We start from the raw sequence: 13,359 nt of genomic DNA, 5'->3' as shown, positions 1-13,359 counted from the left end.
GGGTAACTACAGTATGATATCATATCAACGGTAAAGGCGCCTCTTCTATATACTGTATGTCAAGCATTAGCTCAAGTCTGTGTTGATAGACCCTAGCAGTGGGTCTTGCTTGAGAACGCATACTCAGTATGCCTGGCAGGTATTTTTTTTAAACACACTGGGGCCCCTCAGCATGATGCTTGTAAGCTGTAAGACTCTTGCTCTACATGGGTCATGATAACAGAGAGTCTCAGTGAGAAGCTGCTTACATGGTGAGACATGCTATATTGTAGCATCAAAGTTAAAATGGAAGAAGTTTTGTTTATCATGTGCCTATATCACAGAGCATCGGATTGGTAAAAATTTAATGTTACATTAACTATTTATTTTCCAGAGTTCACATCTGAAATGTCTATATGAAGAGTTCATTTGCTAAATTAGATTTTTTGCTGTTGTTGTTTTCACATTTTTTAAATCATGTTTTTTTTATGATGTTATCATGTTTTCATTGTGTTTTATTGTATTAGTTAGCTGCATTTTTCTTGCAAATATTTAACCATGAAGTTTTTGATATATGATATGAATATGTGAGATAAAAAGTCAAAACTACAAAAAATAACGTTATATATTTTTGCTTTTATTTTATTTATAATTTTTTAATTTTTGAATCACACATTGTGTCATTTCAGAACTATCAAAAAGGGTCAAAATTATTTATATGTATTTCAGTTGGCGTAGATTTTGACAAACAAATGCAAATCTGCTTACTGGATAGATGAAGGTCATTTAAGAGAAGCTTTACATCTGTGATAATAGATAGACTGAGGATGAGAATTTTTTGCCATGAGTGGTAGAATATTTATTTGCTTGAATGCTTATACAAGTTCAGATATTAAGCCTTTTTTTAACTGGACCATTTGACACGTATATTGAGGTCGCTTGATTAAAAGATATTTTATGAAGCTCCATAGAGGTCAAATACTTTATCTCTCAGTGCTTTTATATGATTTGACCATATTTATTGATTTCAGAATAACATTCCAGCAGCCTCCACATAGTCTAAATGTTAATGTAAATGTGTCCTTGAACACTAGTGTACATTCAGCACAGGTAAATGCTAGTTTACAGGTGAACATGTCCTTTCTCACACATGATTTATAGCACAGCTGAGGGCAACATCTGTCTTTTTTCATGTTTCCCTTTGCAATGGCAAGAAAACAATATTTAACCCCGTTCATTAGATACCCATAAAATTTTCTGAAGCCTTTTAAAACTTTACCATAAAATGTGTTTCAGACTGGCAAAGTGAGGAAAATTATTATCCCAGTTGCAGGGCACCCTCACGCTCGTAAAGCAGAGACAAATATCAGATCATTGCAAGTATCTTGGTAATGATTTTATTAATTAAATCAAGAGCGAATTCTGCCAAAAGTCTAGTTTTATTGCATCTCTGGCCTCTAGAGCATGTCAACATGACAAGAAACTGGATGGTTTTTAATGCTCCAAACACTCATCTGCAAACGAGTGTGTTTTATAATGTTCCACGCTATATTTCTCGTAATTCTATAGCTTTCACAGAAGATGGCTCAAATAACTTTTTAAGAGTGCACAATCATCCACATAAAGATGTCATTGTCAAGCTTGAAAGAGATGGAATGAAAGAAACGATGAACAGAATGAGATGATCCACACATCTATGTAAAGGGATTGGACAAAATAATATGAACATCCATTATTATAGAGGTTAATATAATTTGTGTAGGTTGCCATTAAAGGGAATGCTGTGACTGTACTCTTTCCATATGTATTCTTTATAATGTACAGTGTCTAGCTGTGTCTAGCCTGTTTAGCAGGAGCATCTCTAACCTTAACAGCCCAAATGTTTAAAGTTTTAAGAAAAACTTTAACGTCTTTTCATTTTTGACTGTGTACAAAAAGCATGTCAAGCTATGTTCAGCAAAGAATAATAATTGGCATAAATAATTGGATGAAGGTGAATGATTGAAACCATTGGACATTTAGAAGGATTGTGTCCAAACAGCACAGAACTACTGCAGCAAATTGAAAGCAAACTTCAATATTCACCCTGACGACCCTGTTTGCACAAAAACTGACCATAGAAAACTTTACAAAGCCAACATCCATGAAAGAGCCGCAGTCAATAAAACTCTAATCACAGACACCAGTTCTGAAGTATGAAAATGATAGTGTCATGATGATAAAATCTCTGGAGCTGGAGCACCTAGATGAATTTCAACATCTACCCTGGCCATCTCAATACCTGACTTAATTATTATTCAATTATTGTGGCCAGTTCTGGAGAAAAGAGAAAGAAGCTGATTCCCAGTCCTCTAACAATTCTGAAGTAATTGGCATTTGTTCTGATAAATGAAATTCTACTGGAGACTATTTAAAAGTTGTATTAATCTATTCTAAGAAGGTTGGAAGCTGTATTAAAGGTAAATGGTGGTAACTTCACTTCAACAAATAAATATTGCCCGTTTTCTACAGTAGGTGTTCACACTATTTTGTTCAACGCCTGTATCTGTCTTTCAGCTAACGGACAGTGGAACACTTGGGCTCCGTGGAGTGGGTGTTCTAAGTCCTGTGACGGTGGTTGGCAGCGGAGGGTGCGCATATGCCAGGGGCTGGCGGTCACGGGGCAGCCATGCGATGGGAGTGGGGAGGAGGTCCGCAGATGCAGCGAGCAGCGTTGCCCAGGTAACCTGCGAATAATTGAGCCCTAAGAGTCAATTATGTCAGAATGGGCAGAGAGGGGTGAATGAGAGACGGATGCAGGGATAATTATCTTTTCCGTTCAGAAATCCATGTCCAGTGTTTTTTTGCACTAAATCATTATTTGTTTGGGAAATAATGAACATATACCATAATTGTATTTTCCTGCGAGGAATGGTCAACACAATTTTCACCAGTAATGGATATTTAATGTCACATAAATGATGTCATGCTATTCTCATCTGTTAGAAGCAATTTCCATGGAAACAAAGCTTTATGTTCATGCATCTACATGCATTTTCATACATGCATAGGTTTGTCACAAGGACAGTTATAGAATCTCATAATGTTGACTGAATTAACCATTCCTGTAATCTCAAATGCTTTAAATTAGCGTTGCGGTCAAATAGATGGAACTAGGTCTTGACAAACATTTTTAAGTAAGGATTTCCAGAGATGTATGATTTTCAGTTTACAATATAATTTGTATGTTAAAAACAATCCAGTATCATTATCAGTAATCCAGTAATATAATATAATATAATATAATATAATATAATATAATATAATATAATATAATATAATATAATATAATATAATATAATATAATATAATATAATATTTTAAGATTTTGTATTGTTAATATTATTATTAATTCATAAATAGGCAATGTGAAATTAACATAACCTTGCACTATATTAACATTAAAAATTTTAATTGTATATGTGCATTAGAAATGCATTAGTATTTCCTTTTATTATATTGCAGCATTCATATGACCAAAAATGGTGTGGCAATTATATCTGGGCAACTACAGTACAATTGATTATATTCTGATCCATTTCCCCCATTCTCCATCAGCATCCTTTTTTTTTTTTTGTCATCTTTCTAATATCCTTTTAATAATAATAACGGTCTGCAAAAATTACAAATGTGTGTTTTTATTCCTGAACCATAGCTCCTTATGAAATCTGCCCTGAGGATTATGCTGTGTCCATGCTGTGGAGAAGAACTCCCTCTGGGGAACTGGCCTTCAACAGGTGTCCTCCCAATGCCACGGGTAAGAAAAGCCACCACAGTCAGCCGTTGAAGAGCACTCAGCCTAACAAAAAGACACAAAGAAGCAATAGAACTGCGTCACCGAAAAAGAACACAGCTTATGTTTTTTTTATCAGCTTTTCTTTTGCAGCACATTTATTTCAATGATGTTGAATTTATTCATAAATTCAGAAGGCTACTATGACAAATGTTTCTCACTAGTATATTCAGCACTGCTGTGACTGCCTTTAAATGGCATATGCTGTGTGTACCTAGAGATTTTTGTCATTTGCATACCACTGAACCCTCCAGCGTTTTGTCAACATCTTTGCGAAGCTGCAGAGGAGACATAAAGCAATAAAATCCATCGGGTATATTCTACTTTGACACTCTAAAGGTGTCCCTTTTCTTTCTCTCTCTCTCCCTCTCTCCTTGGACTGGTCTGAGGTGTGAGCCTTACTGATTGTGGTCTGAAATTGGCAGAAGGTGCTGTACTGTTCTCTGTTGAGATCCTGTAACCTCCTGCTGTCTCCTGTTGTGAAGATGCTCTGCATCGCCACTACAGTGTCCTTGAAATGGCAGATGCTAGAAGAAATATAAAAAATGCGGGCAGCACAGACTCAGAGATAACAGCGAACAGTCCAGCATAACTAGAACTAGGCGAGCAGAGGCTGATGCAAATGCGTGCATAGATGGATTAATGTCTTTTGTGGATACATTTCATTATGTGGGTGGACTGCCACCATAGGCCCGAATGTACTTTTGAATTTATAAAATGTTTTATTTTGGTTTGATAACATTTAATTATTTCATTTATACATAAAAGACAAAGTGTGTCAACCCGTGGGTGGAATTAGTTAAATTTACATTTACTTGTTTGTTTTCCATATAACTCACATTGAAATTTTGGGTCGTGCAAAAGCACTGGAGTGGGATCTGACGGCAGCAGCATGAAATGCTGGAGAAACTTCATTCATTATGAGGCAGGAATTAAATTAAACTCCAACAAAAACGAATGAAAGCGACAAGAATCAAACGTTTGGATGTAGAAGAATGACTGACGATAAAATGTACAGGATGAGATCTTTTCACTTTTTCCTTTTCCTATTTTGTGCGCAAAGGTGATTGGACAAGGTTTGTGTGATCTTTACATGTGTGTGTGAGATTCAATCTGGTCAGGCCCCTCTGCGGCAGCATGTGTTTTAATGCTGAGTTCTGAGTGCGTCCGCTTTGATCCGGCTCTGTGGGAGATTTCTGTGATCTGTGGGTTGGATGTCCCTGCTTGGATGCCTCAGCTTGAGGGCAGACGGCTGGCTGCAGCTGTGTCTCAGGTGGGCTGAGTGTGTTTCGCTGCTGGCTGGGTTGCAGGCGGTGGAACCGTGTTAGAACGAGAGCTGATAAGACGTATGTGGTAGAGGGGTGCGGGTGGGTGTGATGAGGTTGTTCTAAAGGCAAGGAAACGTCTTTAATGGGAGACGCTACTTGTAGGACACGCTCTGACGAATCGGAGACGAGGAATTTTGTGCATTTGTTTATTCGCTCTCAAATGTGGGCGGCAGACTTGTAAGTATCTCAGGTTGCAGGGTTCGGTTCGCATTCGTCATACAAAAAAGTTAAATTGGTGCATGACAGCTGGCTTCAGTTAACATTGTAATTCTGTGAGCGGGAATTATAACCAGTTGTTTAAAGCGCATAATTACAGTTTGGTTTGTTCGTATGCATATACGGCAGTGGCACATGTGAGGCACATGTGATCTGGCAACCGCCACATCTAGGTGATGATGAAGGCTTTTGCTTTCATCCTCTCCCTGAAAGATGTGTGGGCTGACAGGTGGAATGAAAAAGGAAAAAAGACTTACAAGAACAAATATAAACCTCCTCTCTGTATCTCTCTTTTCTCCCTCCTCCTTCTTTGCAGGCACCACTAGTCGACGCTGCTCACTGGATCACCGCGGGGTGGCCTATTGGGAGCAGCCCAGCTACGCTCGATGCATTGCAAATGAATACAGATACTTGCAGCAATCAGTAGGTGCAAAGTCAGCTTCCCGTGCTCTGCTTCTGTTTGTGACGTGCCATAAATTACCCCCGCAGTCGTCACGATCACCCAAACTATTTCCGCCCATTCCCTTCCCACCCGGCAACGCAGACCACCACACAGGTCTGCAAGATAAACTGCTATCATCGGAAAGGCAAATTAAACCGCTTGTATTGCAGTTTTTGAGACCCCGCTCTAATGGAGGACTCGCTCTAATTTCCTGTAAAATCTTGGAGATGGTAGTTCCAGCTTCACCGGAGCTTTTTCTGGGAACGCACCTGCTCGACATGAATGAATGATTTTCGTTCTTGTTTTCATCTTCCTCTTATTTGATTCTTTCTCAAATGCAATAAGTTGGGTTATTTCCAAGCTTTTGGGTGTGTCTCACACACACAAAAACACACACACACACATGCACATTTACGTAGCTATCTAAATGAGGACATTTAATAGACTTCTATTGTTTTTAAATACAGATAGTTATACTCTTTTTAACCTAAACCCACCCCTACCCCTAACCCTAGTTTATTTACTTTATTTTTATACCAGTTTTACAAATGAGGACGTCCCCAAATGGAGGTGTTTTGCGATTTTGTCAGGTTTTGTTAATTTTTGGGTTCAAATTTGTCCCCAAAATATGGTTAAGTAGGTACACACCAACACACACATGCAAAAGCATGGTGGGGACTTTCCATTGGCTTTATACTGAGGTCATGATATTTTCTATCCTCTAGCTCGCACACCTTGTTGCCGTTAAAAAATTTAATTAAGGCATTATTTATTGTTTTTTATTAAGAGGTCTGCAATCAGGGTTTACTATCCTGATGGGGGCTTTTGTTCTTCACAGTGCAGGCAAAACCTGACCCGCACACACACACATTCTTCTGTCTACGCTCTTTAGCCTCTTTCTCGAGTCAGTGTGTATTACATCATGCCTGCGTGACTTATGCATGCTTTTTCATCCTTCTATTGCTTAAAGGTGAAGTGTCATTTTTGATGCTCTTATTTCTGCTTAAAATTTAGGGCAAAACACTACTGCTCAAGTGTTTGAGGTTGGTACGATATTTTTATGTTTTTGAAAGGTGTTGAAGGCACTACTCTGTGGCGGGTTTATCTGCTCATACGACTAATATCAGACAGAACAGTGTTTGAGGAATAATAGAAGTTGTGTTTAATAATGCTTTGAGGAATTACACACTTCACCTTTAAAAACTAATGGTAGTTCTTTATATTATAACTTTGTGTTAGTGTTGCATTCTTTGAAGGGCACACAGAACCCAGTCTCTTTCCCTGTGTCTGTCTTTAGGTCCAGGGGCACCTTGCTAAAGGTCAGAGGAATCTGGCAGGAGATGGCATGTCGCAGGTTACGAAGGTCCTCCTGGACCTCACCCAAAGACGCAATTTCTATGCAGGTGACCTTCTCTCTTCAGTGGAGATTCTTCGAAACGTCACAGAAACCTTCAAAAGGGCCAGCTATGAACCCTCTTCTGATGACGTTCAGGTAAAAGAGAAAATAATTACATTTCTTGCTAACCTCAATGATTATATCCATCTTGTAAATGTTTTAAATTGTGTTAAATTTATCTTAGGTCTTGAATGTCAGTAATGCAGGTTAAAAGTGATGCCACACAGAACATTCCTGCACTACAAGACATCAGATATATATATATTTTTTTCTTACTAACAGCAAATACTCTACCACTCAAAATTTTGGAGTCAGTAATTTTCACACATAGATACGAATACTTGCATTAACCAAGAGTGCATTAAATCAATCAAAAGACTTTTATAATGTTACAAAATATTGTTAGAATGTATATATATATATATATATATATATATATATATATATATATATATATATTTTTTTTTTTTTTTTTTTTTTTTTTTTTTTTTTAAATGCAGTTTTTGAACTTTATATTCCCCAAAGTATGTATTATGGTTTCTAACACAATTTGTTTTAACTGTGGTAATAGTAAGACATGTTTCTTTCACCGCAAATAGGAATATTATAATGATTTCTGAAGTCAAATGTGACACTGATGACTGGATAATAGAAAATTCAGCTATGGCATCAAATAAATTATTTCATATTATTTCTGTTTTTATTGTATTTTTGATCAATTAAATTCAGCCTTGTTGAGCATAAGAGACATCTTTCAAAATCATTACAAATCTTACAGACCCCAAATGTTTGAATGGTAAAATTAATTGGGAATATTTCATTATATGATTTTCAAGAAAAATTGAAATTGGATATTGCAAGCATTTAGAGCAACTGTATTTTTCTGTCTTTGCTGTCTTTGACATCACAACTCAGGATAGACGCTAGTAAAGGACTTGGGACTGTATGCAGTCTTATGGAGCCATCAGCTGATTAGAGCTGTCATGACATTATTTTCCACCAGAATGATTCGTCACATGGCTCTTAAATGCATATCTCCAGAACTGAATGCCTGTGAGCAAAGAAAGCAGCATGCCAGTCACGTGTTTCTAGAGGGTGACATGCAAGTCAAGGAACTGCCGTTGAGATGAATGGGAGTACTGACAGGTCTCTCCAGACATTCCAGCCATTTGGGTGAAGTTAGCGAAATGGCGCTTAATCACTTACAGCACCTTCAAAATGGCAATGTCACTACTTGGGACCATGACTGATACATATTTTGGTGCTGTTGCCCCTCACAGAGAGCTTATGGGATTGTAACACCGTGTGCCAGCTGCTGATAGGAGATAGTAACTAAGTCTATATCATTCCATCTCAAAGCCTTGTCATAACCTTCCCAATGCCGAAACAAACCGATTTTTCTCATGACCTGTTTGTGAGAATCTGAGTATGTTTACATAATATGGAGTGTAATGTGATTTTGTGCGTGTATGTGTGTGTGTGTCGGGTTGGTGTAGGAGGATTTATCTAGGCCCTGATGTGAACCGGTGTGGCCTCTCCTCCCCACGCATGTGTGCTGGGGTGGGTTGTGTGTTTTGGAACGTATTAATGCTGTGTTTAAGTGGACACATTACCACAAGAGGGAGCATAAGCATTCAAGTAGAAAAACAAGCGTGCCGGAGCCAAGACGCTGCCTCTCTCCTGCCTTCCATGGCACAGAGCAGCAAACAAAAAAAAAAGACAGGCACATGTCCAGCTGGATATCTCATTCAGCCCAGTCACCGCATCAAACATCGGCTCTCTTTGCAGTCTTGTAGAAGACAGCTCTCCCAAGCTCTTTCAAATTCTCTGTTCTTCCCCTTTAATTCTGTGCACATTTGAGTGATCAACCAATCCCTGAATTGAAAGCAGCAGGAAATCCCAGGTGCGTTTTAGAGCTGGACGTTTCCCATCATCTCACTGTAAATCAGTGCTGTGATCCTCGGTGTAATTCCCAGAGACACTGTTTGTTTAGACTTTTGAAATGTAGGGGAGATTCTTCATCATCGCCTTTTCAGGGAACACTGAGTAGGTTTTTTTTACCCTCAGACAATCCAGATATGCACATTTCTAGTTAGCTTTTTCCAGGACTAGGTAAAATTCCAATTTTAAGTCAATTTACTATACTTAAGCAGTATAGACCATGCTATTTTTATGAATACAGTCACTGCAAAATTCTCACAATACCACAACCTCAAGTACATTATTGCTTTTATAATGCTTCATAATATAAAAATTAAGGTCACAAATTGTGTTTTATTATGCAAATTCATTAAACATTACCCATCCGTTATGCTATGTACTCCTTGACAGTTCTGTGGGTGCTGTGCAGTGATTTATAAACATAACATTTTCTCCAATGTATTTTAAAGTTATTCTGAATGAATTCAGTCATTCATAACAGCTTATAACACATCTCAGAATTTGTTTTCAATGTTGTCATGATTAATTAAAGCCTTAGTTATCATGCAGTTTTAATACATTTATATTCCTTTAAAAGCACAGTTCTTTAAAACACATGGTCAACAACCACATCCATGTTTAATATAATGCATTATATTCTTTAAAGGAATAAATCAAAATGATCTATTATGTTCTTTTATAATTTTATTTCACTTTTCAAATTCAATATTAAGTTTTTTTTTTTAATGAAAAGGGTTGCAATTTAATATATTCTTAACTTTAAAAAGCACACACACACAAAAAAAGTTTTAAAACACCATATCCATCTTTTATATGCATGTTTTAAAATGACTTATAATGCATTAAATTCTTTAATGGCATAAACAAAGATAATGTATGTATATCAGATTTCTCTTGAAATGTATTCTTTTCAAACTGTATACATTATACAGTTGTGGTCAAAAGTGTACACTTTATCAGTATCAGAAAAATGATAATTATTTTACCAAAATAAGAGGGATCGAAATACATGCTATTTTTTTGGATTTAGTACTGACTTGAATAAGATATTTCACATAAAAGATGTTTACATATAGTCCAGTTGAGAAATTAATAGTTGAATTTATAAAAATTACCCAGTTCAGAGGTTTACATACAACTGATTCTTAATACTGTTATTTGGATGAGCCAGAGCTGTTTTTTTTTTTTTTTTTTTGGAGCTCAAAACATATTTTTTTTGCAAAAAAAAATAAAATAAATAAATAAATAAAAAATAATAATAATATAATACAATATTTTTCAGGTCAGTACTAAATAAAACATAACATGAATTTTGTATTATCCCTCTTATTTTTCAGATTTTTTTTTCAAATACTGCAAAGTATATGTAACCTTTTGACCACAACTGTGTATTATATAACTTTCAAAGCATATTGACTGAAATGAGATGTTACCAGCCTGTTCCTGTGACAGCCGCGTTTTACTAAGTGCAATTTCTTCTCTTTACAGAATTTTTTTCAGATCATCAGCAATCTCCTGGAAGAGGAGAACAGAGAGAAATGGGAAGACGCGCAACAGGTGGGTCTGAACATTGTGAACGGGTGCTTTTTGAATCTTTGGGGTCGAGATTGCTTTATTATAGTCACATCGCAGAGAGTATCTGGTGTTGTGTGTCACTCTGAGGCTGTATATTGTGTGATGAGCCCTCGGCAGTGGCGTAGCCAGGGGAGGGGCCATGGGGGCACTGGCCCCTCCTGAAAACTGATTGGTCCCCCAGTGTGCCCCCACATTTCTACTTGTCTGTCACTCACAAATTCAAATTATAATCTTTCAGTTTAGTAAATAACTCATGATTGAGTCGCGATGCTTCTCAACGAGGACTAAGAATAGCGAGCTGCTGTTTTCCAAAAAAAAAAGCACCTATTTTAAATAGCTGATGTTTTTCGATTAGCGAGTTGTTGCAGTGCAAGAAGTGTTTGGTACTAACGTTAACGTCTTTCGGTGTTAGACAGACCAGGTTCGATGACGATGTTATCTCCTAGAGCAGACCAAGATGCTATATTATATTTACTATGCTCCTCTGATGCTGAATTTAAAAGGGGTTTACTGCGTTACGATTTCGGCCGAACGAGCCGATAAAGGCAACAACGCAATTTAAAGCAATGGTTTTAAAAAAACTATAATAGCAATTCTAATAAAGTCATTATTGAATCATGCAGTCGATTAGCGACTTTTTTCACTCAAGTGAGGTGACGAAACAAATCGTGTAATGTTTATCTAACGCTCCACACTTAAGACTTTTTTTTTTAAAAGTCTATATGGGTGAGACACATGCAGAGGTGGGTAGTAACATTTACTTCGTTACATTTACTTGAGTAATTTTTCGGGGTAACTAATACTTTTCGGAGTATATTTAAAAATGGGTACTTTATACTCTTACTTGAGTAAATTTTTTGGGAAAAATCTGTACTTTTACTTCGTTACTGTGAGCGACGCACCTCTCGTTACTTTATCTTAATGCAATAAATGTTATAAATGCTTCAGTTTATTCCAAACGCGCCGTCTATTTTTCTCTGGGCAATGAGCGATGCCCATTCGCGAATGATTCATTCTTTTGAGTCAATTCTGTTCAAAGGCTTGATCAAACCAATTGGCAAACAAGTGAATTGGTTCATGAATCAGTTTGAAGGAGTCGTTTAGTTCCCTGAAGCAACGCGCTGAGCGTCTGAAGCGGTTCACTCAGAGTTGTAACGTTTATCATCAGCAGCGTTGAAAACGTGGCTATGGAACTGCACTGAATTGAAATCAAATCTGCAAAGGCTATTATTTGCTTGCGATGGAGATCCTTATTAGATGAACGTGTGTGCTGTCTACTGTTTAACAGGTAATTCACAGTGTTAACAGTTTCAGTGATTTTAATGGGAGTTTCTGAGAGTGATTGCAATCTAGACTGTCAGTGAAAATTATCTTTAATAATGTAAATGTTATTTGCTCTCTTTCTGAACAATGAAAGATTAGTAGCAATATTTATATCACATTATATTAAATGTGAATTTAACATTGAAAGTTAAAGTCAGTCGTATTAAAAATATGTTATGGCATGAAACCTATATCTGTTACTTAAGTAAACAGACAGGGTTTTATAATAAATTGGAGTAAAGGCTGATGAAATATATACATTTACACACGCACACATACATTACATACATTTATCTATATATCTAAATAAAAATAGGCTCCGTATATATGACCTAAAGTAACTAGTAACTAACTACTTGAGTAGATTTTTTTATCCGATACTCTTTTACTCTTACTCAAGTAACTATTCAAGACTAGTACTTTTACTTTTACTTGAGTAAATATTTCTAGAATTACTTTTACTTTTACTTGAGTAAAGTTTTTGGGTACTCTACCCACCTCTGGACACATGCAAAAACATCGTTTTTTTTACTGGTCAATTTTGAGATTTTGGCCTGTTTGTCTTCAGTAACATGTCTTCTTTCAGACTTGTGGTGAAAAAAAAAAAAGTCCAAAATACACATATAGGTCTTTATTTTTCTACACCTTTAGTCTATTTGCGTCTGTAGATTCCTAATAAATTCAGTTGGCGTTCTAAATCACCATGGTGCTCCGCGATTGCTGTCTGCCCCTGCAAAGCTCTCTCTCCCTCCCTTCACAGAAGTTATTGACAAAACGTCATTTGATGACACCCAGAAACATTCTCAAAAAAATCATACATAATTATTTAATGCATGATTAAATAGCAAAATAAATAACTAATACTAAAACAACACTGGACTAATTAAGCTATTCTAAACTGTTTTATAGGATCCACATATTTTACATGTTAAATTAAAGCTACCTTTTTGAACAAGTAGCTTTCTAACAAAGTATGGATATATGATATTTTTAAATCAATATGCTCAAGATTAATTAGCCTTGACATAAGTAGATTTTGTTTATTCATCAATGCAAATTTACTGCAACTGCTGCTATGCAAATTGAATGGGATGTGGATAATAAACAAAAACATTATGAAATTATATTAAATTTATATTAGTTATATTAATTAATTAATTGTGTATTTATTTCTATGAATTATTAATGTTATTCTGCATTTATATAAATAAGGCTATTATATATATATATTATATAAGGCTATTATAAATAAATTATATTATTATTATTTGTGAGTTGTACACTATTCATACATTGGATTATTTTATTTATTACAGTTTTTCTTTCA

At 36.1% G+C, this 13,359-nt stretch overlaps 1 protein-coding gene across 1 annotated transcript in view; it reads left to right on the top strand.

Annotated features, from left to right (window-relative positions):
- Positions 1–1,207: 1,207 nt before the first annotated feature.
- Positions 1,208–13,359, top strand: part of LOC113069328 (adhesion G protein-coupled receptor B3-like) — a gene marked incomplete at its 3' end in the record, with an annotated part of 46,022 nt that continues 33,870 nt past the window's right edge. The window contains exons 1-5 of the mRNA XM_026242332.1: positions 1,208–2,700; positions 3,674–3,775; positions 5,672–5,778; positions 7,095–7,289; positions 10,623–10,691. Coding sequence (XP_026098117.1) covers positions 3,712–3,775; positions 5,672–5,778; positions 7,095–7,289; positions 10,623–10,691 — 435 coding nt within the window. The remainder of the gene's footprint in view (positions 2,701–3,673; positions 3,776–5,671; positions 5,779–7,094; positions 7,290–10,622; positions 10,692–13,359) is intronic.

The sequence above is a fragment of the Carassius auratus genome, unplaced genomic scaffold (genome assembly GCF_003368295.1).
Source record: "Carassius auratus strain Wakin unplaced genomic scaffold, ASM336829v1 scaf_tig00001464, whole genome shotgun sequence".
NCBI classification, from domain to species: domain Eukaryota; kingdom Metazoa; phylum Chordata; class Actinopteri; order Cypriniformes; family Cyprinidae; genus Carassius; species Carassius auratus.
The sequence above is the reverse complement of the archived record's forward strand: the minus strand, read 5'-3'. Positions and strand labels throughout refer to the sequence as shown.